General features: G+C 48.6%; 2 protein-coding genes across 2 annotated transcripts in view; one reads left to right on the top strand and one right to left on the bottom strand.

The window, feature by feature from the left end:
• Positions 1-8431: 8431 nt before the first annotated feature.
• On the top strand, positions 8432-10536 carry RAI2 (retinoic acid induced 2; the record flags this gene model as incomplete). The annotated part of the gene is made up of 1 exon (XM_084263627.1): positions 8432-10536. The coding sequence occupies one exon, from the start codon at positions 8432-8434 to the stop codon at positions 10094-10096; it is 1665 nt and encodes a 554-aa protein (XP_084119753.1). The 3' UTR covers positions 10097-10536.
• Positions 10537-23842: 13306 nt separating this feature from the next.
• SCML2 (Scm polycomb group protein like 2) overlaps positions 23843-27964 on the bottom strand; it is a gene marked incomplete at both ends in the record, with an annotated part of 57457 nt that continues 53335 nt past the window's right edge. Inside the window, 3 exons of the mRNA XM_084279456.1 lie at positions 23843-23968; positions 25540-25703; positions 26799-27080. Of these exons, the coding sequence (XP_084135582.1) occupies positions 23843-23968; positions 25540-25703; positions 26799-27080 (572 nt within the window). The remainder of the gene's footprint in view (positions 23969-25539; positions 25704-26798; positions 27081-27964) is intronic.

Genomic DNA, 27964 nt, shown 5'->3' with positions numbered 1-27964 from the left:
ACACACTAGAGAGAGTCCACCAAAGGGCCACAAGGATGATGGACTAGAGTGTTTGTCATATGAGGACAGGCTGAGTGAGCTGGGACTGTTCAGCCTGAAGAAGAGAGGGGGATCTCATTGATGTATATAAATACCTGAAGGGAGGTGTTTGAAAAAGGATGGAGCTAGGCTCATTTAGGTGGTGCCCAGTGACAGGACCAGAGGCAGTGGGCACAAAATGAGACACAGGATGTTCTCTCTGAACATCAGGAAATGCTTTTCCACTCTGAGAGTGACTGAGCACTGGCACAGTCTGCCCAGAGATGCTGTGGAGTCTCCATCCCTGGAGATACTCAAAAGCCATCTGGCCATGGTCCTGGGTAACCGGTGATAGGTGGCCCTGCTTGAGCAGCGAGCTTGGACCAGTTGATGTCCAGAGGTTCCTTCTGACCTCAGCCTGGCTGTGATTCTGTGATCCAGAGCAACCAGGAGTGCACAGTGGGGCTGAGAGGTGGGGATGGGAGCGCAGCGGGACTTTCCCAGGAGTGAGCATCCCTTGTGCTTGGCTTCTGGGGGGGCTGCCAGTGACAGGATCTTTCCTCAGGCAGCACCTACCCCCCCACAGGCGCTCAGGGCAGGTTCCCCAATACACCCGCCTCAACACACCGCTGCAGCCGCTGACATCCCCATCCCAAGGGATTGCGTCCTGCTCCGGGAGGAGGCACCTGCACGCTGCCAGCAGCAGCAAGGCAGAGCTGATGTAAACAGCTGCTTCTGCAGCCACAAAAGCTGTAACTTGATTTCCCTACCGGGACAGAGATTTGGAGCACGAAGGCTGCAGAGGCTCGGAGGAGCCTGCTGGGCCGGAGGGGTGTCACCAAACGGGGCGGCAGGTGACTCAGCAGTAATTACGGGCGGCGAATTTATATTTGTCCTTCACATGTCAGGCTCAATACATCAGATTTCCGAGCACTGTCCTCTGCCTCAGAGTGGGTGTTGGGCTCATGGCGGGCTGAGCGAGCTGCTGCTGCTCAGGCGTCTGTGTGCTCTGCCAACAGAGAACCAGGGGGAAAACAAACCACCCTCCCAAAGGTTTCATTTTTGGAAACTTGCTGCAGGGTTCCCCCCGGCGTTACTGTTTAGAGCCCCCCAGGAACTGGGATGTGCTGCCGATGGGAGGAACTCGAGCACTTGGGAATAGCAAGACCAAGCACAAGCCCCTTTCAAAGCAGCCCTGTTCTTACGCTGCCTGCTGGTGTGCAGCACGATGTTTGGTGCGAGCGGTGGCCCTTTCAGGGGTAGGAGACCTTCAGTTAAGTGTTATATCTACTTATCCGAATAGTTTGTGAATGGAGGAGAGAAAGGGAGGAGGCACCTGGCTGTACGGTGCCATGTGTGGGGCTCTCTTACGCTTGGGGTATGTCACACTTCCCCCTGCAAATGCAAGGGCCTTTGTGAAGCTTTCAAAAAGGGTATAAAAATTCACTACAGGTTGAAATTTGTCAGGCAAATGCTCTATTCCTTCCATGGCATTTATTGTCTGTCTTGTACATGTTGCCCTTGGGACTAAAGACACTGGTTTCAGGTCTGTGACAGGATTTATTTATTTTTTTTTCCCCCAATTGGTCTGATTTGTTTTTAAATGAGAAGAAAGTGAGTTCTCTCCTCCCCAGAATGGATTGCGAACTACAGGCTGTTGACAACAGCAATATAGTTAGCAAATATATGACCCTAGCACGGCTCTTTGCAGGCGATTAGCCTGTGCAAGAGGTAGACCACAGTGGTATTTCTCAGCTGAACTCTTTAGAACACCCAAGTCTGATCAGCCAGCCAAGCCGCCACATTTGGGAGCGCTCGCCCTGCCTGCTGAAGCACCTATTGTCAATGTCCCATCTATAACGTGCTGGTTTGTGCTGCTGTAATGATTTCCTTTCCCTCTCGTTCCCTCAGGGCTTAACAGCCTGGGTGGGAGCCCTGACACAAATAGGTTTGCCTCCTGGAAGTATCCATAATGCGGCGGTGGGAAATAAAAAGAGCACCTGTTGCAGGAGCTGCGTCGGAGCCTTGTTATTCCTCTGGCATCTTCTAAAGTTGTCTGACAAGATGTTCCTATTTTAACTGCTCCTCAGCAGTGTCCAGCTCATCCTCCATGACATATCTCCTGCAGAGCAAGGAGCAGCACGGGGCAGGGGGTAGGTGCGTGCGGAGCTGGGGATGTTGTACAGGGGGATGGGGGGGCAAAGGCTGCAGGTGCAGCTTTCACACTGGCGGGGGGTACCCCAGTGTAGCCCTCCCGCATCTCTCTGGCTGGTAGCAGAGTGAATCCTGTCAGTCTTCCCAATGCCTTTCTTGCCTTGCCCTCAGTCACTTATGAATGGTGTCTCCTATATCTGAACAGGGACTTGGTGGGTATCTGAGTGAAGGGACTGAGGGGGAAGAGCGCCGGGCTAAACAGGGGTGTCTCCTCAGTGCTTCTTGGAGGGGACAAGGACGTGCAACCCCAGTGGTTCCCCTCTGGTGATCAGCAAGGGACATACCAAGTCCCCTTTCAAGAGGCAGTAGGACTGTGTTTGGGGTCTGTCTGTGAGCAGGTGGCAGCGTGAAGGGCTGGTTGCCTAAAGAGACATCACAGAATCACAGAATTGTAGGGGTTGGAAGGGACCTCCAGAGATCATTGAGTCCAACCCCTCTGCCAAAGCAGGTTCCTTAGGACAGATCACACAGATCGGCATCCAGATGGGTCTTGAATATCTCCAGAGAAGGAGACTCCACAGCTCCCTGGGCAGCCTGTCCAGGGCTCTGTCACATGGGTCTCCTCAGCTTTGACTACCCCATACCTCAGATGTGGTCACTGTCAGCACTCCTGTGAGCAGAGAGGTCTACACTACTAAAAGGGTACATGGGATGTCCAGGATTGTCAATCCCAGGTGCCTGAACACATGAACCAGTGAGAAGGGTGAGAGGCAAGCACTGCTGAAGTGATCTGTGGTTCGCACGTGTGGGACAGCCAACCTGAACATACACTGTTTGTGCAGCCATAGGGTCACAGGATTAACAGCTCCATGTATTTGGTATATGAAAGTTCGCTTTACTCAAATATTATTTTCTAATCTAGCAAGAAGACACCAGTAAGAGTACAGTAAAGTCTCTCTCAGTGTGTGGCTGGAACTATCCAAAACAAAAATTGCAGTGTGGGAGGCTGATGATAGTTTGTTGCACCGTGTCAGTTTGTGTCCTCCTTGCCCACTTGCCTATTGCCCGCAGAGAGATGCAGACAGAAGGGCTGGGCTGAGGCTGCTAAGGCTGCTGAGGAGAGGGAGGCCCATCCCTGAGCTCCTTCAGAAACCCACATCTCAGGTGGGTGTGTGGTTTGTGGTTCATAGTGTGTTGAGAAGAGAAGGCTGCTGGGGGACCTCATTGCAGCCTTCCAGTACCTGAGGGGAGCAGAGAAACAGGAGGGGAATCAACTTTTTAAAAGGGTAGATAATGGCAGGACAAGGGGGAATGGATTAAAGCTAAAGGAAGGAAGGTTTAGATTGGGTATTAGGGGGAAGTTCTTTACAGAGAGAGTGGTGAGGTGCTGGAACAGGCTGCCCAGAGAGGTGGTGGATGCCCCATCCCTGGGGGTGTTCAAGGCCAGGTTGGATGGGGCCCTGGGCAACCCTGTATAGATCCAGGCCTGGAGGCTGGTGGCCCTGCCTGTGGCAGGAGGGTTGGAGCTCTATGATCCTTGGGGTCCCTTCCAACCTAGACCATTCTATGATTCTATGAGGCTGATGGGGGCCTGGCATGGCGATCCAGTGGGGTGCGTGCTGCTGGGGGTGCTTGGCAGGTCTGCCATTCTCCTGAAGGGAAGTGGGGCATGCCCATCGGGGCTGCCCTCACCACAGCCCTTGTTGGGCTTCTGCAGAGCGGAAGTGGGACATTGCTTCTGGCTGGAGGATCAGTGACAGCAAGTGGCGAGTTTTATCGAAACACTGAAGCTCAAATCCGTCCACGCTTTGTCCCCAAGTTGCTCCATGGAGGCAAATTCTCTAACGTTGTTTTGCGTTCAAAACTGCATTTACACTGAAAGGAAACCTGTTTGTTTTCCCTGGGGATACTAAGCAGGCCCCCCCACAAGAGAAGCATCTGAAACCCTCCCCATAGCGTGCAGGGCGTAATTTGAATTCTGTGTGGGTAGCGAGGTACAAGCTGCGGTGGGACCGAGCAGGCAGAGCACCGGGATGGGCAACTCTGCCAGTCCCACAGGAAGGCACACACAAACCCTGAGAAAACTGTTGCAGGGCCATCAGCAGGAGATTAAAAAAAAAAAACCCCAACAAAACCCAAAAGAAAATCAGCCTGAGTTATCGGCGCCCCTTTCATGGCATCTCTGTACAGCTAACGCGCCGTTTCCTGTACAGTTGGGCTGCAGAGTGCCCTGAACTTCACTCTTATCAGCACCCCGGTGGGAAAGCCCAGGTTATTTACAATAGGCCCCTTTTCAGACTTCCAAGCTTCTTTTCAATTAAAACAAACAGCAAATTAAATATTAAATGGATAAGTAGGGAAAGTGAAATAAATTGATTTTTTCCAGGCACTGAGGTGTGGTAGACAGTGGAAACTTAAGGCAGTTTCACTGGATGATATTACCTTCCCTTGTGGGTATTAGGTACAGGAAACTTGCTGTGAAAGCTGGGTGACTCTGAATACTTTATGTGCAGTGAAGCAGCAATCTTAAAAAAAAACAGAAAACAAACCTAGCACATTCTTCAGGTTGATTTTTATTAAAGGAGAAATAGAGTACAGCCATCACTCTTAAAGCCAACATGAGAATTTTACGTTAGTTTAAGTCATCTCCATGTTGATTTATGGTTTCGTCCTGCGTACTTGGTGTGTGTGTAGTACAAAAAAGGAGCCCAGGAACTGCAGAACACCCCTTTGGACAACTTCAAGCTGTCTCTTGATCCCAGATCTTCAAACATTTCTTCTTTTGAGGCTTGGGGACCCAGATCCTTTTCACTCTGCCTGCTCGCTGACCTTGAGAGTGGGTGTTTGGTGTAATGCGTGTTTAGCGGCCCTGGGATTGCACACCCCCCTACCCCCTCCCCCAGTAAATCCAAAAATTGCTTTACAGGGTGCAGTGGGTGGTTGTGCTGTGACTCCGCTGTGCCTAGCAGCCACCTACTGCTGCTAGTCATACAGAATATATATATAATCCATACATATGTGTATTTGTATTACATATTATTTTCTGTAGTGATCACAAGCTGAAGAAGCAGGTGCACTGGCAGTAAGGAAAGGCATGTTTTCACCTAGGAAAAATAAGGGCAGCAAAACCTCAGCCCAAACCCCATAAGCCTGGGTTGAGAGCTGTATCTCACCTTTCTCTCTTTCTCCTTCCCCTTGCTTCGTAGGGGCCCTCCCAGAAGCAGTGTAGGGCAGTGATCTCAGCAATGTGTATATCCAGAGATCCCAGAAACTTACAGGATTCAGTGTGGAAAACATTCACAGAATCATCACAGCATCACTAGCTTGGAAAAGACCTTTAAGATCATCGAGTCCAACCGTTCCCGTCCTCTACAAACAGTATTTGACTGTGCTTTAGAAAAAGGAAAACACAACCCAGCCAACCCCACGCGCATTTCTTCGAGGTGTCTGGTGGTGATGGATGAGCCCTTCTTCCCCTCATCGAGACACTTCCTTTGCCTCCAGCCCTGCTTCTCAAAGCGGCAACGGGGGGATTTTATTATGTTTTATACTTTCATCTTCGGTGGTGATCTCCCTCTCCCTCTCCCTCTCCCTCTCCCTCTCCCTCTCCCTCTCCCTCTCCCTCTCCCTCTCCCTCTCCCTCTCCCTCTCCCTCTCTCTCTCCCTCTCCCTCTCCCTCTCCCTCTCCCTCTCCCTCTCCCTCTCCCTCTCCCTCTCCCTCTCCCTCTCCCTCTCCCTCTCCCTCTCTCCCTCTCCACGGGTCCGTACAGCGCGCTAATCCCTCAAGTCTCTTACGCAGCGCAATTTTCGCCTTAATTTTTCTATTTCTCAGCGCTAAACGGGTTTGCCAGGGGAACGGGGGGTCATTTCCTGTCCCCGCCAGATCATTAATTCCCCACGAAAACACGGCGATCTCACGCTTCTCAAGCCGAGGGGAACGCGGGGAAGAGCCAGTGTCATGTGCCCAGCCCTGGGCTGCGCTGCGCAGCCAGGCTGCGGGTGTGCGCCGCAGGGACCGCAGGGGTTTAAAACCCTCATTTTCAAAAGGGGGAGGGGAGGGAGGGATTATATAAGGGCAGCAGAAAAATGTTGCTTTAATTCCTTACCAGGAACGACGACGGCTGTTTTTTCAGCTTGAATCTGCCGAGCGGCCTCCTCATTGTCTTTTATTTTTAGAAACCATCACTCGCCTCTTTTATTTCCCAAAGCAAGACTGGCCTAATTTTGCTTTGATACTGATACTTGGCACTTTTTTCACTAAGGGACTTGATTTTTGCTCCCGTTTTTTTCGGTGCTTGGGCATCTCTGCCTGCCTGTAATCTGTCTCAGCCGAGGCTGGAAAAGGAAACAAACACAAAAAGACAAAAAAAAAAACCCAACCCCCTGGCCCCTGCATTTGTGAGTGTTTTCTGCAGAGCATTTCACGACATGGGAAAAATCCGGAATTATTCTCCATAAGCCAGCAGCGGGAGGGGAAAAGAAATGACTCATCTGTTTACTTTTAAGAATCCTTTTTAAGAACTCGAATGCGCCCGATAAATTATTAGCATTTCACAGAACCAGCCTCGGCCGTTAACTCCCGGCATTTCTCTAGTCTTGCGCTTGCTGTGGCATCGCGCTGCCAAATCCAAGGATTTACAAGTCTCAGGGGAGGCTGGGGAGATTTCCCGCTTCCCTGCCTTGGCCATCTTTTACCCTTTGTTCAATGGCGTTTGGGGTGGGATTTTTCGCCTCCTTTTCCCCCGTCCCCCGTCAGTTTGCAGGTCACAGTGTCAGTCCTACCAACATCTTTGTGAGCAAATGACCAGTGCAAGCGGCAGAGCTGGCGGGGCTCTTCCCCTGCTTCCAGGCGCATCCCTGGGCTGGGCCTCCTGGTCCATCCAGTTTTGGAGTGGTGTTGCTCTCCCTGTCATCCCAATGCCAGCTTGCCCAGGGGACACAGGGAAGCACCTCGCTCCCACCGGCCTGGCCGGCAGGGATGGCACATGCCTTGCTGGTAGGGAGCAGGATTCAGCCACGGGCAGGTAAAAAATGTAAATTGGGGGTGCGCTGGTGCTTTCCCATGGTAACGGAGTTGAAACCGGACAAGTTTCCATGGTGATTATTACTACGGCAGGATGCGCCGCTCACTTCGGGAGGGGCACGGGCGGCACCAGGGGGAGCGGCCAGCCCCCAGCCAAAGTCTGCAGGCGGCAGCGTGCGGGGCGGAAATTATTCATCTGCCGGAACAATCGCGTGCGCAGCGCTGTGGGTTTGCTGCAGGTTTAGGGTTGGGTTTTTTTTCCTTTCCAGGGGATGGGGGTGTTAAGCTTTTTAGGAACTTGGCTGCAAATTTCACTGCGATCACAAACGGAAACCATCTCTGCCCCTTTCCAGTTGCCGTTTGGTTAATACAAAGGCTCGTGCTGCCAAAATAAATTCGAAGTAGCTTTGACTTTTAAAATTTTTTTAATTTATTTCTTATTATTCCTCTTGTCTTTTCTGACTGGGGTGCTCAGTTCACTGGACAGTCTCTATCTAGACCTGCAGCAGTGTGAACGCCAGGGTGGGTTTGGTTTGGGTTTGCTCCTCTCCCACCCTGCACACACAGCAGTTTTGGAGGTGCTGTACACAGCGCGGGGCACTCGCCTGCTCACTGTTAGGAAACCCCACTGGGTTGAAAAAAGGACGAGTGTTTTCAGGGAAGCCAGGACCCTTTGCCTGTGGAGGAGCATTTCTTAGCCATGATATTTTTAGCAGTGTTTGGTTTGGGGGCTTTTGTTGAGTTAAAGCAGCACACTGTCGCTCGGCTCTGCCGCGCACTGTCATTATGTGAAGCTTTGTTTAAAAACACGGACCGGACGGACAGAGTCCTTGTTTCAGGCAGAGCCCTGGGAAAGGGGGGGAGGTTGGCTGCAGGCAGCCCTCGAGGCCTTTTAAATTATCTGTGTTTACGGCTAAATATAAGTTCCTCAAAACTCTTCGTACAACACTCACGGATGTATGTATATCCAGCATCTCTGTATATATACTTCGCCGTATTATGGAGCCGTTAGCCCAGAGCGTGGAAATGTTTAATGGCCTTGCTTTGGCGATGCGGCCTTTAAAGTCAGTCGCAAATATTATTTTAAGGAGGAGATTTATGCGGTGCCTAAAATATGTTTCTGGTTTGCAGGCCAAGCTATGTTGGTGCCGATGCTCCTGGCAGCCCGGAGCCGCCACAGTTCCCACTGACAGCGATGTAGAGGTGGCACCGGCAGAGCCCGAGAAGCCCTGCGACATGGAGGAGCTCTACAAGGACACCCCGAACCTGCCCATGGATGTCACCAGCCCGCCCTCGGCGATGGCCAACAACAAGCTGGAGAACGGGGTGGCCCAGCTGATCACGGCAGAGGCCTGGAACATCAACTCGGCCGACCTGATGAAGAAGGCCCTGTCCCCGCTGGTGACCGTCCCTGCACCTTCCATCCTGACACCGCCGGCCGAGTCCCAGAGCGGGGTAGCCCTGAAGGTGGCGGCCACCGTGCTGCAGCCCATCTGCCTGGGGGACAGCCCCGTTGTCCTGCCCATTCACCTGCAGGTTGCTGGCAGTGCCGCCCCGCAGATGCCAGCCACCAACGCTGCCACCCCCTACGTCATGACCACCCAGGGCCCCGTCCCGCTGCCCGTCCTCCTGGAGCAGCACGTCTTCCAGCACCTGAACTCGCCCCTGGTGCTGCCTCCGGGGGCAGCCTGCCCCACCAGCCCACTGCACGCTGGCCTCTTCCCCGGTGCTGCCGCCCCTGTCGGACAGCCCCAGCTCCTTGACCCCAAGCCATCCGGCCAGGCCCAGGAGCCCGTCCTGCCCCCTGTCTTTCAAACACCGGGGTTTGCCGCCGTCCTTCAGGACCTGTTCCCCTCACAGGGTGCCCTGGGCTCTGCCCCCTGCCAGCCTCCCCCCGACTATGCTGCCCTCCCACCCCAGGCCTTCAGCTCACCGCTCTCCCCACTGGTTCCCCCCGCCACGCTGCTGGTGCCCTACCCTGTCATCGTGCCCCTGCCTGTCCCCGTCCCCATTCCCATCCCTGTCCCTATCCCCGTGCCCCACGGCGCCGAGGCCAAGGCGGCTCCCGACCCGCCAAAGCCGCCACTCTTCACCCCCCACTCCTGCAAGGGCACCCAGACCCCCCTGGAGAAGGAGGAGACGAAGCCCTTTGACCTCCTCCACCCGCGGGAGTTTCCCCAGCTGAGCCGCCACACTGTCATCAAGATGGGCGGCGAGAATGAGGCATTGGACCTCTCCATGAAAGGGCCGCCTGTGCCCCGGGCCTGCGAGGCTGCCCCGCCACCACCACCCGAGGACGGGGCCCTGGACCTGTCCCTCGCCTCCTGCCGCAAGCCAGGGGGACCCCACGGGGAAGCAGCCGGCTCTGGCTCCGCTGCCACCACCGAGGCTGGCATTCACCCCACGCCGGACAAAGTCCCCGGCCCGGCCACCCCCTTCGTCCCCTGCAAGCCCCAGGAGGCATCAGGCAAGGCGGAGGGCAGGGGGGCGAGCGGCGGGCCGGCCGAGCTGCTGCGGCCGCCGCAGAAGTGGCTGGTGGAGCCAACAGGCAGGGCGGGCTGCGAGCCCAAGGCCGGCAACAACATCGAGATCGTCAGCACCTCTCAGACAGCCAAAGTCATCGTCTCCGTCAAGGATGCCGTGCCCACCATCTTCTGCGGCAAGATCAAGGGCCTGTCGGGGGTCTCCACCAAAAACTTTTCCTTCAAAAGGGACCTGCCCCAGGACTCGGTGCTGCAGTGCTACGATGTGAAGAGCCCACCTGAGTCCCGGGACAGCGCCGAGGCCCTCAGGAAACCCGTCAAAAACAGGAGCGTAAAGCTAAAGAAAATGAACTCGCCGGAAATACATATTCTTCCAATCAAGAAGCAACGGCTCGCTGCCTTTTTTCCAAGAAAGTAAATTATGGGTTTTTAGAATTTTAAGATTATTATGAGAAGAAGAAGAGGAAGAAGAAAAAAAAATAATAATAAAAAAAAAGATGCACTTGGTTTTAAACTCATTTAAAACTTTAAACTATCTTTGTAAGTTATTTTTTGGGGGAAGGGGGAGAGGATCGGATGTAGAGTCCCTATAAGCTGGGTTGGTTGGTTTTTCTTTTGGTTTTTGGTTTTGGTTTTCTTTTTTTTTTTTCCTTTGGGTTTTTGTTATTGAATTTTGACTTTTCATGGGAAACTGAATAAAAAGCAACCTATTTTTCAAGCAGATTGCACATTTTGCAGCTTTAATGGAGTAATGGATGAGCCAGAGGGGTAAGAGCTATTTTCACTGCCATAAAGTGCTTTGATGATGTAATTCTTCATAACGGTCGGAATGGAAATTTCAAAATAAATGTTTGTACGTGCTAATTGGTGGCGGCATTTTTTTTGTCATTTCTGAATTGATTCCAGTGTGTGGAGAAGGCCTGGCACAAAGTCTGCAGAGTGCCACACCTGACTTGCGATGAGCCTAAAGTGTTAGGAAAGAAACAACACAACAGGCCACGGAAAGTTAAGATTGCCTCACAGTGCTGGCACAGAGCAGGTCGCAACAGCCGCCAACGAGGCACCCAAATGAGCGAGAGCGAGCGGTAGGGCCCAGTGTGCACCTCACACCAGCTTCACCGCAACAGACCCGTAGGAAACCATCTTAAAATATTAAGTAATAGCAGCAGTCATTTAAAAGCTCGGAAGTCAGCAGAATTTGTTTGCCAGGAAGGGTTGGGATGGGAAGGGAAAAAAAATTGCACAACTTTTCCCAGCCTGATTACGGATCTATGGAGAAGTTGTTTGTTGTTGGTCTCCTCAGCCTCTGCGATGGCTGAAATCGTTGAACATGAAAGAGCAGGACCACGTAACCAGATCACTCCGTGGAGGGGTGTGAATGTACAGCTACAGGTTCTGCTCCGTCACCTATGGAGGTGGGCTGGAGGTGTGTTAGTCTGCGCTGGCTTTTGAGTTCACACAACCTGCTTGTAAAGACCCATCCCGACAGAAGGACAAACGTGGGAACAAGAGAATTGCTTTCCCTGGGCACTGCCTTTTTGGGGCCTTACCCCTTAAGCAGGAAAACTATTTTTTATTATTTCAAATGGCCTGTTTCCAGAGGCTTAAATTAAAAAACTCACTGTAAACCCAGCAGCTGGATGCCGTCGCACGCTAACGGTGCCTCCCTTCACCTAGGTGCGGCCAAGCTGCTTCCAAGGCTCCTCTTGGGTGGTTTTGGGAAAGCTTTTGCCATCAACCACGTGACAGGAAGTTGCCCAAAGGAGTGGCTTCAGAAATCCAACCCTGTCCTCAGGCACCGGTGTGGTGCTGAAATCTGTTGGAACATTCGATGCTGACCAACAGCAGTTCCCTACTGAGGAAATCCATCCACACTGGGGAAGGCAGGCTGCTGCTCTTCTCCTGGGCTGAAAGGATCGCTGTCCTCTCGCTTACCACGAAAATCAGGGCTTTCACATAAGTGTAGCATCAGCTTCTATCAAACTCTTGCTTTTCAAGTGTTTCTAAAGTCTTTTATTTTTCTCAAAGCTGGCAGAACCGGCACTGTTCGGAAAAGCGTGAGGTGTTGCTGGGTTCATTAATGCTTGGTCATCTGACTGGTTTTTGATTTTTTTTTTTTTTTTAATTTGAAAATACTCTGCTACTTTGTTTTGCTCCTTCCAAGAGACTCTGCTGATGAAATGCCTCAGCTTCCAGTTATTGCAGTGCTGAGGCTCAGGCTTTTGCCATCCCTTGGGAGGGTTGTCCCAGTTGTCCCCGCCCCACTCTCTTTCAGCTGGGCCTGCTCCAGAGTGGCAGAAATCTTCTCAAATGTATTTTTCCCCGGGGCTACGCCAGATGATGTAAAAAGGATGAGGTCACAGCCGTAGCTGCTGCTGGTTTTATTTCGCAGTTGACCAAAGATGCTTCTGGGATTTTATCTTTTTTTTTAAAAAAACCCTCTTTTTTTTTTTAAAGCACTTGCTGCTCCTCACACCAGTGGTTACATCTGCTGCACTGACTTCTCTGATCCCTGCCATCCTCATGCGAGCATCATCCCCTACTGCATCCTCAGCAGGCAGAGGGAGGGGGTCCAGCCAATGCACACCCCTCCTGCCGACCTTGGGACACCTGTGCCGGGCAGAGCAGCGCCCATCGGCTGCGCTGGCTGCAACTGCCACGGTTTTCTCTCCTCTCCTTCGCAGGCCTTATCCTGGGAGCAATAGTTGCTCCCCATAAACTTCCAAGCACAGGCTGCCTCCTGGCCTGCTCTGCACATGGTGCTTGGGCATACCTAGGTGTAGACCCTGAGCCCCAGAAACCCTGACAACAAATGAAGCCACATCAGCTTCACAGTGTTACAAACCCACCCAAGCACAGTTGCAACACCTGATGCCTGCAGGTGGTTTAAAACTGAAGTGTTCTTATGTTGGCAGACCAGACCAGCAGCCATGCTGGCAGCCCCCAGGCAATCAGGAACTCTAATCCCTCCCACCCCCACTACCACTGAAACGGGGCTGAGGAAAACCAGAGCAGGCTCCATCTGTCCCAGTGTCCCTCTCTGTCCTCCCAGGGCCAGACACCACCCCCACCTTCTCCAGAAGGGCTGAGGTCCCCAGTGCTGTCGGTTGCCGCAAGGAGATGCAGGCTGGAGCCACCCCGCTAGAAATAGGTGGACAGAGACGACAGGACTCACCCGCCCCAGCACCTGGCTTTTCCACTTCTGAAACTGCAATGGTGGGGGCGGGAGATATTTTGAGCAGAATCTTTCCAGGAAGGCTTATGGCAGCTCCTGCTCATTCCTCTGCTACCCTGTCACACCACCCCGGCCTTCAAGGCCGCAGGCAGGAAGAGAAGCCACGTGCTGGCACCTCTCCTGATGTTTAAGGCTGTTGGGCAAATGGTGCTAAGCAGGAGTCATTTGCCTCCCACCCTCCCTCGTGTGGGAAGCGCAAGTCCTGTATCCCATCGTCACGGGGGAGAAGCGGCCACAGAACAAGGTATTTAATTACGCCAAGATTGAGCACTTCCACCTCCTCCTCCCCGCTAGCAGCAATTACAGATTTTGTATATTGGGCCATTAATTTCCTACAGGGCTACATTTTAACTGCTTCTGAAACTTCTGCGTGAGGAGAAGGACGCGGAGCTGCGCTGGTGATATACGGAGCTTCCATTTCTGGTGGCTGTTAATGGAGACATTAATACCTCTGGCGAAGTTGAAGGGAAAGTCATTAAGCCATAATGGTGGGAGGAAGATGCTTTACAATGACGGCTACATGCAAGGCAGAGAGAGAGGAGCAGTGCAGATCCTCAAGGGCAACAACCCCTGGGCCTCCAAAGCTGCCTTTGACTTGGACTTCGGGTGTGGGCTTTTATTAGGGAGTGGGGGAGAGGGAAGAGGGATTTTGGAGCGTGGGTTACATTACCCTCTGCTTTCTTCCCCCTCGGCTGGGGGGATGGAAGCCAGACACCCAAGCTGAGGAGGAGAGCTGCGCTGCATGTTGCGGATGAAGGCTGGGTGCACGGCAGCTTTAAGTCTCGGAGAGCTGGGACACACCAGCCTGGAGCTTTACTCCGCAGGGCAGCTGGTCCCCTTCCCCTGCGCTTCCCAAGGCACAGGGCCCTGGCTCCAGGGAGCAGAGCTAAGGCTTCGGCACACGTGGTTAACTGTAGGCAGCAGCAAAGCATCCAAAAGAACGAGCAGCTTCTCAGCCAGAGAACTTACCTGCGCCAAGCGTGTTTTTTAGGCTGAGAGAACAGAGGGGCAGTCAGTCTGCTGGTGAGATGCAGACAATTACGAGTGCAAGAACAAGGTGGAGGAGGGGGGAGATGAAAGCTGGCAGCGGAAGCTGAGATAAGAGCCAGCTCCAGGCCTGCGAGCATCACACCTTTATTAAAGTTAGCGAGCAGCCAGCCAGAGAACGCAAGGGAGAAGCAGAGCTGTGGCCCCTTGGCCAGGAGCAGGTGACAGATGGAGAAAAGGAAAAGGAAGGTGTTAGCTTCAAAGACAAGGCTCCGGGGCTGCTCAGCTTAGCAAGAGCAGGAGGAAAGGTGAGTGCCGAGCGCTGGGAGGGTGAGGCTTTCTTGGGCTGGAGGCAGCCGGGAAGCAAGAGCAAGGGGAGGCTGTACACCAGAGCACGCAAGGCAGCGTGGCTTTCCTGCTCCTGCCAGGACACAGCAGGTGACAGAAGAGAGCAGCAGCAAGCCCAGCCCAGTGGGACAGGGAGGGGAAGGAGAACAGCAAAGGCATCTGTTTATTCTGTGTGTCGCAGGTGTGAAGTCACACACACAGCCTGGTCTCTCCGGCCACCGCCGTGCAACTGATACCTCAGTACAACTCCCCATCAGTGCCGACTTCCCTCCTCTTTTTTCATCAGGCCCCCCTCCCCCCCCACCCGGAGCAGCAGCGGGATGATGCCACTGCCTCAGGTGGCCCTGCAGAGGTTGGGCCCGCAGGGGAAACCAGCGGGCACACAAGTGGCCTCAGAGGGCGAAAGGGAGGGATGCAGAGAAGTCTGTGCCCCCTTCACTTGCACAGAGGCACCTCGGGGCAGCAATCCGGCAACAATAAGCCAACTCCCTGACAGTCCTAAAGAAGAATCGTAAGAAATAAAAATAGCACAGCCCAACATTGCATAATATCTGGTGCCAGATGGCTCAGCTTCTTTTCGTGCTCAAGTTTATAAAAACACGCTGAAGGGCTCAAAGTCCTTGTCTTCCTCCGGCTGGGGTCAGTTCCTGCCTTCCCGAACGCAGCCAGCCTGCCACCCTGACATTAGTGACGTTAATTTGGGCAATTTGCGGTTTTCACTCACCTTCCACTTCCCCCCCACCCAGTGCTTCTTCCCCCTCCTCTCATTTAGAGTCGCGTTTCTCTTAGGCTATATGACACACTCTTCATGCTGAGGTTTGCCATCCAGAGTACTCTGGGACAGCCCCACACACAGAGGAAAATCCCCTAATTTTGGGGCAGTCCTACACACACACAGGAGAATCCCCTAATTTTTGTGCAGAAAACTTCTTTCCCACAGTTGTTACAATCCCAGTATTGCAGCCCTGCTGGGAAAATCCAGTCTGCTGTTGAACCATCTGAAATGTTTCTGCATGTTTGGGGAGAAAAATTACTAATGGCTAAAATATTCAGCACCGCTTTGTGCCCATGTACCCCACACTCTCCTAGAATAACAGCATAACCTCCCGCTACTGAAATGATTAAGATACTTTCAAACTGAGGAGGGAAATTAAAAGAGCAAGTGGCAGGGCACAATCTTACCAAATTATCTATAAGGGAGCACTGTTTTCAGGTAAAACATTATGTTTCAGAGTGTTTCCAGTGAAGCACAGGTAGCAGACATGTCCCACCCCTGCGCCAGCCCGTGCCCAGTTCCCCTAACCCCCCAGCTACTGGGATTAGGAATGTTCCTCAGCTCACAGCTGTCTCGAAACGGTCACATTTTCTGCATTGTTACAGTATCATCCTTCCCACCACATCCTCCTCTAACAGAGTTCCCATCTTTCTTTACTTAGGGACATAGGCAGCATTTTGTCCTGGCCTGGCATCTCGCAGACCCAACAGTACGTCACTGCCACACAAAACAAGGAGGCTCTTCACCCCTCCCCCAAACTCCCATCAGTAAGCAGGGGAAAGCTCTTTGTTTTGAGGTTCTGATAGAGAAGTAATTCATGTTTATGAAGAAAAAAAACCTACCCTACCGGCATTCACAGTTATAAAGGTGTCAAGAGGATTTTTCATTCTTCTTCCATGCTGATGTTTCAGAATGAGCACCTTCAAAGCTTGGTCCAGAGAGCCCTGACCAGCATAAGACAGCACATGCCTGCCCTTCAGACACCCTCCACAGCTCAGCCATGATGGCACAAACCCATCATGCTCAATCTTAAGGCCTGCTGACACCTATGCCACACTCTCCTTGCACCACCCATATTCATGTATGGGGGGGGCGCAGAGGAGGAGTAAAAAAGGCCAACAGAAATTACACAGAATTACAGAATCATAGGGGCTGGAAGGGACCTCCAGAGATCATTGGGTCCAACCCCCCGTGCCAAAGCAGGCTCCCTAGGACAGGTCGCACAGGTCGGCATCCAGACAGGTTTTGAATATCTAGAGCTGGTGGCCCACCTCTCACCACTTTAAACAGGAGACAGGCAACAGCACCTCTAACTGCACAACAGTGCGGATCTAGGAGAGCAGGAATAGCCTCTATGGATAGACTTTTTCGGGACTAGACATTCTGGACATCTGGACTTTTGAGTGAGACCCCTTATGTGACAGACCATGGGATGTGGCCAGCATTTCTTGGTTCATTCAACGTGCACCCGAACATTTCCTTCTGAACACGAACTAGGTCTCTCAGTGACAGACTTTGGGGGATTGTTCCATCTTGCTTGCAACAAACAGTGCCTGAGGTGGGGCAGTAGCTCACAAGCTGAAGTTAAGCCAGATGGGTACCGAGGCTCCCACAACAGATTCTGGAAACATAGTGAATAAAGCCAACGGAGTCCAGAAAGCCATTCACCGCTTTGGGAACCAGATGCTGGTATCTGGCCGGTTCGCTCATGCACTGAACTGGGTCACCTAGACTTCCATGGACTACATACACAGTGAGAGAGACTTTGGACAACCATGGCATCAAGACCCGTAGTCATATGAAATTAAGCCCAATCCCGTATTCCCAGGTTTTGGCTCCTGAACTGCTCTGGCTTTAAAAGAAAATCACATCAAGAGGGAATTAGCAGCAGCAGCTCATTCAATTAGGAATAAAAAAATTTAAGAACAGAGAGAGGTTGACCGAAGTATTGGGTAGGGAATCACAAGGATTCAGCCCATGTTTTCACGTGAAATCACCTCAAGGTAAAATACTTCACACCCCTGACAGGGTTCAAACCGTTCATCTCTAATTTCTGTCTTTAAAATCCCAGCTCAACACAAACAGTCAAAGACACTCGTCATGACTCGACAACGGCGCGTCCAAATCTGAGACAGTTTGAGTTAGTATATCCACCTGGTTTTCTCCTTTCCAATTTTCCATTACTTCATTCTTCATGTATTTTCCTTCCCGTGTTTATTGCACACAAACCCTATCACTCATCCCAGGCTTCCATTCCTGTTTTCTTTCAAAACATTTAAACTTTCCCCAACCTGTTCATTTCCTGCAGCCAAACACCACCCAGGCAACGACAGTTCACAATTAATACACCACGGTGAGTGCAAAGATGTATGAAAGGGACGTGGTCCCTTTGGCTGAGCTGGTCACTTGGAAATAACAAACAGCTGACAGCATTCCTTAAAAAACCCCCCATCAAACTAAAACAAAACAAACACACAAAAAAGCCCATAGAAAACCCCAACAAAAATCCCCCAAAATTACAGCCAACCAGCAAAACCCCCAACGCTCCACCACTGTCTGTTGAACATAATAGGCAATATGTCCCAAGTACAGTATGATGACCTATCTGCACCTCACCCCTAAAGCACAAGCATAAGCCAAGGGCAGGCTAACACTGAGCATTTATTTATTAATTCCTCTCTCCCCACTGTTCTGCTCATGTGAGCACCGGGGCTTAAAAAAAGAGAGACTAACACAAGAAAAGCACTTTGCACGACACACCTTGAGCGGCATTGCACCGATGAGAGGCATCTGTTCACACCTGAGTACCACCAACATGCCCAGGGAAGGAGAGAGATGAGCAGCAAGGGTTGGTACATGCACCAGAGATGAGGCAAGAAAGCTGCAGAGCGCTTTTCTTCTTGTCCAAAACAGGCAAGAGTAAGAAGGGCATGCAAAGATCCCTCCCTCAAAACAGGGGGTCTCCGGTAAGAGGAAGACCTGTTTGGCAGCACTGGTTTGAAGAGATGGAAGTTGAGGGAAGAGGAGTCCAGACCTGTTTGAAAAGGCCACTCTTGGGGATCAGGTCAGCAGGAGCACAGTTGCTTGGGGGAATGGAGTGTCTCTGCAACTGCTGGAAAAAAATTAAATATGGGAAAGGGAGAAGCCCAGTAGCATTATGGCCTTGTGCACCTGAACACCAGACCTTCTGAGGTGCACCACCACCCACGAGGATTTTTCCCAGGGCGCTGCCAATTGCCTCTGCTTCCACCTGGGAGGGTACCCCAGCCTTTTGCCTTTCCAGTTCTCGACCTCAGCGCTGAGGCTGCCAACGCAGGGTAATGGCGATTACCACGGTGGTTTTGTGGCCTGTTCATTTCCCTCCAGCTGTCGTAACTAGAAGGGAGCCATTGGCAGGGAGGGTTCCTGCCAGCGTCAGGCCGCACATCTGTTCGCATTTATCTGTCCGCGCAACACGGGGTCCCATCTCCCTTTCCCCTGGTGCTGGCATCTGTTGGCTTGTACGGCTTGTCCTGGAAGGGTGCTTGTTTCGGGGGCCAAGAATGAATCTTGGCTGCTAAAAAATGTCTTTGTGCATTTTAAGAAAAGGAAGTGGAGGTGCGCAGCCTTCACCATCAGCCCCGAACAGTTCCCCTCCTGCAGACAATGAAAGCTGAAATAAAACTAGCAGTGGGGCATAAAGCTACGAGGGGAGGCAGCTCCTGCAGGACTAGGAGATCCTGGAGCTGGAGGAAGCGAATTCTGACTCAAATGGGACAAATTACACTTAATCGAAATGATCTGCTAGGACAGGGGTGGATGACTCATGTGAAAGCCTGCTGGACTGCTGCAATGGCGTATTTTAAGTACGTGTAGGACTCCCACCGTCTGCACAGCCACAGTAATGAGAATTTATTTAGGACAAACCATCAGAGGAGAAATGAGCAAAATAATTTGCTATTTAAAAAAATAATCCGGGGATTTTTCTGGAAAGAAAAATTGTTTTGAAAGATATGAAATAATGTTTTGTAGCTGCAGACTTGTACCCCAGCGAGCTCACAACAGACTGCTCAGATTTTAAGAAGAGGAAGTCTCAAACGGGCTCTGTGTGACCTTTGAAACAAGAGGAGCACTGGCAGTTGGGGAGCACGATCCCAGGATTATAGGCTAGTCAGTAAGATTTACAGAGGGAAAGATTATAATCCAGGCTTGAGAAAAGCATTTCACTACTGAAATGGATGTGAAATCAGCTTCTGCCTCCCTGCATCACTCTTCAGTAGTTCCAAACGATCACTTTTTACTCCCTTCAGTAGTTTTACATGCAACAAAAAAAGAAAGGAAGAATATATGACCTTTGAAATGGATCTCGAGGGGGTTCTCCCTTCCCCCCACCCCCCCCCCCCCCCGGCTCCTGGTGCCTTTAAGACAAGCCAGCCTAACTCTGCAGAGCTTCAACTCGGCACATTGAGCAGCAGAGCAGTGAAGATACAAGACAAACCTAGAAAGACAAAAAGCTGGGGATACAGAACCTGCTATATTTAATTTGAAAACCCTCACATCTGTGCTGAGCAGTACTTTGGGTTCTCCCCGTAGCACTGCTTTCTTGACTGTTTTCTATACACTCATTACTTCCAGTTACTCTTTTAAGTCTATTATAGAAAAAGCTTTCAAAATTTGTATGTTTTCAGAGTAATTGGCACAGAGAACCATGCACAGAATTTCCTGAGTGCCCTAGACAAAAACACTGAGCAGACTTAACATCATCTTTGATAATGCAGAACAGAAAAAAAACAAACCAGAAAAGAAGTCAGCTCAAACCAGAAACAGAAGAAACAGAATAAATAAAGAGTGTAGTACAAACTACCTTAAAATAGTGCCTGCCAGCCTCTGATCCAAGTAGGCTGGACACAGGCTGCTCTAACTACTTGGTTCTGGGTGTCAGGCCATTTCATTAAAAAATTATTTACATCACAGATTCAGATACACATACATATGAATAGCCTTTGATGAGTTACTCATCTTCAAAGGAAACTGTGATCTTAAGTTGGCCCACTGGAATAATGCATGACTAGGGAAAGGTGACTGGAGCCCTCTGAGTTAAGCAGGAAGATAAACTAATAATTCAACAGCGTACTCATGTTCCAATTCTCTGAATTTCACCTCCAATTAAAGACAAGCACAAAAACCCACAGAGTTTCATCTGACCAGGTTCAAGCTACAAGATGTCAGTCATCCTTACCCAGGGTTTCATTTTTTTTCCCTTCCAGAACGCTCGAGATAGTAAAACGCAGGATTTCCGTATCACGTTCAGGGCATAGATAATCACATCCACAGACTCTCATAAAACTGTCACTGGAGTTACAAAGAAGGTTAACATTGCTTTTGAGCAAATTATATCCCTGAGTGACTGGGAAGGAAGAAGAGTATCTAGAAATACCTTAAATATTCAGATGAACATCTTTGCCCCTGTGCCTTTATTAACAGCCACAGCAAAGGGAAGATGCTCCATCCTTGGAGCATACATTCATAAGATGATGCTGCCGCCTTTCACTGTCATTCCTGAAGAAGCCCTACACGTATACAGCCGCAATAAACCTGTTGGAAGTGCAGTTGTGTCACCCGCAACGTGCAATCACCCTGCCGTACAGCACTCTTCAGTTTCGACATTGCATGGGTCTTCTGCGACAAGAACTGGGAGAGCTGCTAGTCCTCCCAGGCAGCAGTTACTTTGATGTGAAATAGAGGAGGTTTTATGGTGCACTGAAGAGTTACGGCACTGCCTTGCAGACGACTGAAAGACACAGAACCAGACAAGCAGATGAATCCCTGTTGATAGAAGAGCAGCTCAGCGCAACAAAGAGAATACATCATGTTGTCTTCTGTATCGAACGTGCACCTAAAAGATATTCAGTGTCTTGTGAGAGGTATCAGGTATGAAAACGCCTCTGGACTATTGTCACTACCAACTTCCAGGCTCCACCATTGGCCTGCGAAGGATTTGAGGTTACCATTAACCCAGTGTTAATTACAGGCTGAGCACTGCCAACTGCTGCTGGAGCAACAGGCTCCTCTATCTCGGAAATAAGAAAACACGAAGTGTATGGAGTTCAAACCTATCGCCATTACCTGCCCTGATTTAAAATACTTCAGGTCTTCACGTGAACACAGGGCAAGCAGTTCAGGGCACTTTCCTTCCCCCAGAGATTGTATGATGATTCTGTGAGCTGCAAGTGACAAAATGCAACGACTAAGTAGTTGAGTATGTCCCTAAATTGTTATTGTGAAAGCCCAGAACAAGCCAAGTTCAAACATTAATTGCTTCAGATAGACAATGCTGGAATGATTTCTACCCTTTTGATTACAGCTTCCCTATATCAGATGTTTACATGAACTGTCAAGAACTGCCAAATGCCAGATAAGAGAGCTACCCTCGCCTAGGCAAACACCGCCCACACTCACACACAACGCCAAACAACACGGACAGGCACAACAATGAACAAGCTATTTTATTTTTGTTGATAGATAAGAGCATCCACTGAAAATAAAGAATAAAAATTATATTCTGCTACAACACTTTGAACGCTTGAATCTCACGCTATAGCACACGGTGAAATTCGGGGACGCGACGTCACAGTAACCCCCGTACACACGGCTGCGCAGAAAGCCTTGAACAAGCACTCACACCCATACCAGGGCCATGCACAGACATGGCACTCTGCAAAGGTCAAGCAGAAAACCAACACATCTTTGTAGGGGTTTTTTTGATGCCAACGTAAAAAAAATGAACACTGTTTTCAGTCAGTTACTTCTATTTCAGTCACATGAGATCTTTATAAGACAAAGAACTCTGAAATCCAGTATAAAAAAGCATGGAAGAAGTAAGTTATAAACAGCATACTGAACATGTAGTGCATGGTGCTTTCCTCGATATATGACTAACTTCCGTATGGTTATGCCAACAAACAGGTCAGTATTTTTCTAACACAAAAAGAAAATACTCTGTTTCTCCAATCAAAGCTCCGACCTTTTATCACTATAAAGAGCATGCTCGTGTTATGCATTTAAACATACATGCACCAGAAAAGATATGCAAAACAAATCAATACAGATAACCTTTAGTGTCAAATGCCTAATGATGTAATAATAAAAACAATTCTCAAAGTCCAAATGACTTGCTGAATTAAAATGGCAATGCAGTCACTTAAACTAACAAAACACTTGGACATTTGCGAGCCACAAAGTTTATTATTTTGCAGCAGTATCTCTGCTGAAACCTGAGGAGTGTCAGACTATTGGTAAAGCAAGGCATTTTCAGAAAAAGAGTTTGTAAAAAATACATTTATACTATATGCTTTCATATCCAAAGGCAGTAAGAAATATAATAAAACCTACCATTTTAGGACTACGCCTTCCCTAGAAACAGTTTTTATCACTTGCACTATTACATACAGTACATTCAGTTTCCTAACACAGAAAGTATATTTATCTTTATTTTTGTCCCTGATGTATATTACAATGGGCAGTGACAACAAACTGCTTTATTATCACCACTCCTTTTTTGCAGCTTATACAAACAGCACCAATTTTACCCAAAAAAAAAGGCTTATCGGTTACACAGTAACTTCCTTATAGGAAATACAAGCCCAAAACATTGGAACCAAATGTGTCTTTCCAGAAACATACCAGAACATATATGGCTCAGAGTTAAGGGATGAATAACCAAGAGCATTGCATAGTACAGGGATCTCTCCTGCATGAATAAAGTCATCCTTTGATTGTTTGTCACCTTCTGACTCCAAGAATGGACAAAAATTTAAACAGGTGCTAATGAACAGGAAAGTAGTACACAACTACATTTACTGGTAAAAAAACCCAACCAAAATGAGAAGAAATTGTACAGTTCTCTCTGGCACAGTGCAAAGTACACATTATAAAAACTGAATACATATGTACAGTGTGTATGTATATATTTTATATATATATATAGCATGTTTTTCCCTGACACATACACATGTATATAGAACAAGCATGAACACTTGTATCCATGCCTGAATTTGGCAAAACATGGAATGTTCAAAACGCACACGCGTAGTTCCAGTTAAGTCAGTCTGTCCCAGAAAGGGCTGTTTACACAGCCAGTGTGCTCCTCCACGAAACAGAAATCTTTGTTGCCTGTGTAAACTGACAATACAACTACAGCTGTCCTCATAACTTACTAAAGGACTGATAATCAATCATACTTTATAAAAGCTTATATTTGTATTAAGCCCTCTCCTCCAGAGCCCTTCCCTGCCCACACCCCCCTCCCCCACGACCAATTCATATGGCTATTCCCTTCATGGGAATCTAGGAAGAACAATCCAGAATAACATACTAGAGCATTACTCTGCCGGAAGACCAGACACTTTTCTTGCAATATAAAAGACTACAGCCACCCCTGAAAAAAAACATAGTAACACCTGATGTTGGTTTGTTTTATCATTTTCCTTTGGGATTCAGCTGTTTTGGTTCGGAACACGAATGGGCTGGCTGAAGCTTGTAACAGAGAATTCATTTTGCAGGATTTGGAGAGGACTCTTACCTGACCTGCACACCCCCAGTACGACCAACTGTCCTTCCTCACCAAGTTTCAGAAATAGTTTTCAAACTACTGGAATGTAATACAGATTTCCTCCCCCCACCCCTTAATCCCAAATGCTTTTTTTTTACATTTTGAGAGCACTTTCAAAAAAAAAAAAAAAAGGTGTTTTTTATCAGTAAATAGTTTAAAATAAAGGCGATGGCTGTGAACCTGAGAGCTCAGTGTGATACGGACACACATACTGTGGTATCCCCCTTGGCTAGTACTTCCCTTGTTTCAGTCTTTCAATGTGGTAGCACAACTTCAGGGCAGGCCCCAGCTTCAGTCCCATGTATTTCATTATCATATCACTCCTCAGTAACAGTAGTGCCTTCCCATCAATTTCCTGCAGAAGGAAGAGAATAAACACAACAACATACAACTATTTTAACAAGCTGCATGATAAAACCGGGAAGTACCTCGTATTTGTTTATACTGTAGTAAAAATATATCTGCTAATATACAGCAGCTTAATACAATTTGGTATTTACAGATGAACACTGAAACGGAATTCATTTTAGTATTTGTTAAATGTGTGATTAAGGTATTTGAGATGCTAAAGAAGCTTATAAAGAAAAGTAAAAGAAACTGACCAAACGGCCCTCATAAGTAGGTACCAGCTGGGGGAACTATGAATGGGTCAAGTGGAAAAAACAAACAAAAAAAAAAAAAGAAAGGGAAAGCACTGCAAAGGAAGGTCTGTGCAGTTAGAGATTAAATGATCCAAGCACTGAGGCCTTGCACTGAACCTTGAACAGAGCCGTGGGAGGACTCTGGCAGGCGCAGGCAAACAGTCTCATGGAGGAAGGGGTTACAGACCGTCTAAATCTGTGAAATAAGACAGACCTACGTCCAGATCCTATCCAGGTTAAACCAGATAAGATTGTTTAGGATCAAGACCAAGGACGACTTAGTCAGATTTCAACTGCCTGGTTGAGAAGCTGCTGAAATGTGACAATCCGAAGCTCTTAGTAAGATTACATACTGTAGTCCTGTAGACAGGCAATTAGTTCCTTGAAATACCATACAGAAAACCACTCTTTTTTTTCTCTTTTTTTTTAAAAAAAAAACAACCCATAAACCTGACAAAACAAGTGACTTTTAGTCTTGTTCCACTACTAAGAACACAATGTAAGGCAGGAAGCACCATTAAAGGTTATTCTGAGTTTTCCTTCCAATCCAGCTTACTCTGCGATTTAACTGGCAGCAGGAGCTGGTGCGATGGAAGGGAGAAGTACAGGAGAAAGCCACCCTCGGTTTGGAGGGCCACACGTGCAACGGAAGAAGGCGGCAGGTCTTTGCTCAGCAACCTGCCATAGACAAGGACAGCGAGAAGGAAGAGGGGGGACCAAAAACAGCACAGAGAAGCTGACAGTTTATCTCTCTAAATACAGCATCTGGTTAGATCTTACAAGACCCTACACATTGTTTTTCAAAACAGATTAATTAAACATTTCAACTCATTCTCTGAATTTTAGTATTATTGACCAAACTCCTAACAGCCTATCAATTTTTGGGATAATCAGTCTCCAAAGCAGACTGTCTTTCAGGGGTGTCGCCTATGTATGGCCAAATGCCCCATGCTGTACGTGAGAACGCCACCTTCTCTAGAGGTACCAGGGATGACAGAGGCACCAAGGATGTTGGCCATCAGAACTTGAATACTTCCAGTATTGGTGTTATTCCATACAAACTGAAAAGCAGTGGGCTTTTACGTCAGCTTAACAAGACTGGAACACAGAGAAAATACAAGGTAGGAGGAGATTCAGGTGGAAAAATAATTTTAGCCTCCCTCTAACATACAAGTAGAGTCTAATCTACTAATTGTAAATAGAGGGATAAACAGGAAAGCTGTATTTTAAGAGATGAATGTGACACACAGTCTATCTAGTAGAACAGAACGGATACGCATCATACATGTCTCCTGAAGAGTTCTGCATGTGGAGCGAGTGCCTGTGGATCAGCTTCTTTCACAAAGCGCATTACTTCCTCTATTGACCAGGTGGAAGGATCCTTATTCGATATTCTTGAAGGTTCCCTTTTTAGTGAATTCAGATCTGGTCCAGTTGTGGAACTTGCAGCTTTTAGGATAAAAATATTGTGAAAGGAGTAAGTATCACTAGGCTATACAGGGATAACACATTTAATTTTATGTAAGACATTTCTAATATTAATGTGCAGCTTTTATTATGCATTCTTTGCAATACATTAGAATGAAAGATGTTTTCATTTCCCCCAAATAATACTGAACTGTTCCATTTGTCTTCAAATGCCATGCATAACTGCAAACGTTTACAGCAGCATAAACATAAGCGCTATTCTATACCTACAGGGATTAGTTTGAGTTGTACTCAGTTCCTGGGTTGCAAGATGCCGTTAACTGGGACAGTGACAAAGGCAAGTCAAGTTCTGTGGTTCTCTCCGTATTTCAACAACATGGTAATCATAGAATCACAGACTGGTTTGGGTTGGAAGGGATCTCAAAGACCATCTAGTTCAAACCCAACCTGCCAAGGGGAGGGTCACCTCTCACTAGGCCAGGCTGCTCAAGGCCCCATCCCACCTGGCCTTGAGCACTGCCAAGGAGGGGGCAGCCACAACTTCTCTGGGCAGCCTGTGCCACCGCCTCACCGCCCTCGTAGTGAAGAATTTTTTCCTAATATCCAATCTAAATCTACCACCTTCCAATTTAAAATCATTCCCCCTTGTCCTATCATTACATGCCCTTCTAAAAAGTTCCTCCCCAGCTTTCCTGTAGGCCCCTTCAGGTATTGGAAGACCGCTGTAAGGTCTCCCCAGAGTCTTCTCTTCTCCAGGCTGAACAACCCCAACTGTCTTGGCCTGTCTTCATAGGAGAGGTGCTCTAATAGCTGGCAAGGTGTTCAGGAAGTGAGCTGCACATAGTTAGCCCCCTCCAGTCTTACTTGCTGCAAGGCCCTTAGCAGCAGTGAGAAGAAGGTGCGGCAGGTGAGACCTCACCGCCCCTTGACTTTTATCAGTTCTAACAGGCTTTTGTTCTGCATCTGCAGTTACATGAGCAAGCCCAACATCAGTGCAATGTTTTGCTCCACATGCAAGCTTTTCTGTGGTAAAGAACTTCCTTATCAGTAACTCCCAACCTTTGTGTGTAAATAAAAGCAGCCATGTATTTTGGAAAGTTTAGTTCCGTAGCATACCTTCAATCCGCCTCTGTATCCGATTCCTACTAACTTCGTAGTAACCGCTGCTCCCAGCAGAGCTCAAGGACAGCCTGCACAGGATAGGGGCTGAGTTTGAGGTAGCAGTCACTGGCTGAAGGGAGTTTCTGTAATATGCTGCCCCCCCTGAAGTACGATATTCCGTGGAATTTCGACGGGCCGGGCTTGAAGCATTTACAGAATTAAGTGCAGAATCCATAGAGTCCTCGGAAAATGGGTGTTCTTTGGAAGTACTGTTTTCTTCTATAGGCAATGTTTCTGCTACACAAAAAGCAAGTATCAGCATGTTCAAAGTGATGGACATTACACCTGTGTGATTTAACTCCTTGCTATGGTCTCTTGAAGGTACTTGAAGGTACTGACAGACTGTAAGCCTCTCAACAAATCTCCCGTGAGGCCACCACTGCTACTGAGCATTTGCCTCTTTTCCTCAAGTAGTTGTAGGGCTCTTACTGCATTTTCAAAACATGTTTTGCAACAGAAGTTTTAATACGTCAAATTTGAAAGAGTCTTCCATATATCCCCACTCCAGTTGTATTTGTTAAATACTAGGAACAGCGAAGTGACAGAGTAAGGTTTTTCAGGTAAAATTGTGCAACATGAGTATTGATACCTCAAGCAATCTTAGTAAAGCATTTCCATTATATATTTTTAAAAACATATTCTCAAAAAGCTAACCATTAAGAATGTATTGCTTTTATCTTGCAAGAAATGTTTAATGTAAGTAAAAACTCTCATGTTAACTAGCTGTTTAATTTGTTCTAAACAGCAGAGGGAGTCACTCACTTCATAAACGAAACAAGGGGACAGTTGCCACCTATAGATCCCAGTGTGTTCAGCCACAGAGGCCACCCTTAAAAAACCGAATGGGGACAGGGAAAACCCCAGGAGGCTGCGAGTGCCAGCTGCAGCCCACCATGGTAACTCGTACGGACCACAAGGATGTACCTACCTACAGTTAAACTCTTTGCACAGGGCTGGGCCCCTAAGCACAAGCTCAGGAAAGCTACAGATACACGTTGAGCAAGTAGAAAAAACCCAACCCAACAACATAAAAATCAGGTGTCGGGAAGGGAGTATATCCACATCCCCTGCTTTAGTTCTTACAATTCATCAGCTAATTTCTACTCCACAAAACAGAAACA

The sequence above is a fragment of the Gallinula chloropus genome (assembly GCF_964237585.1).
Source record: "Gallinula chloropus genome assembly, chromosome: 1".
In the NCBI taxonomy this organism is placed as follows: domain Eukaryota; kingdom Metazoa; phylum Chordata; class Aves; order Gruiformes; family Rallidae; genus Gallinula; species Gallinula chloropus.
This window is presented reverse-complemented; position numbering and strand designations above follow the sequence as displayed.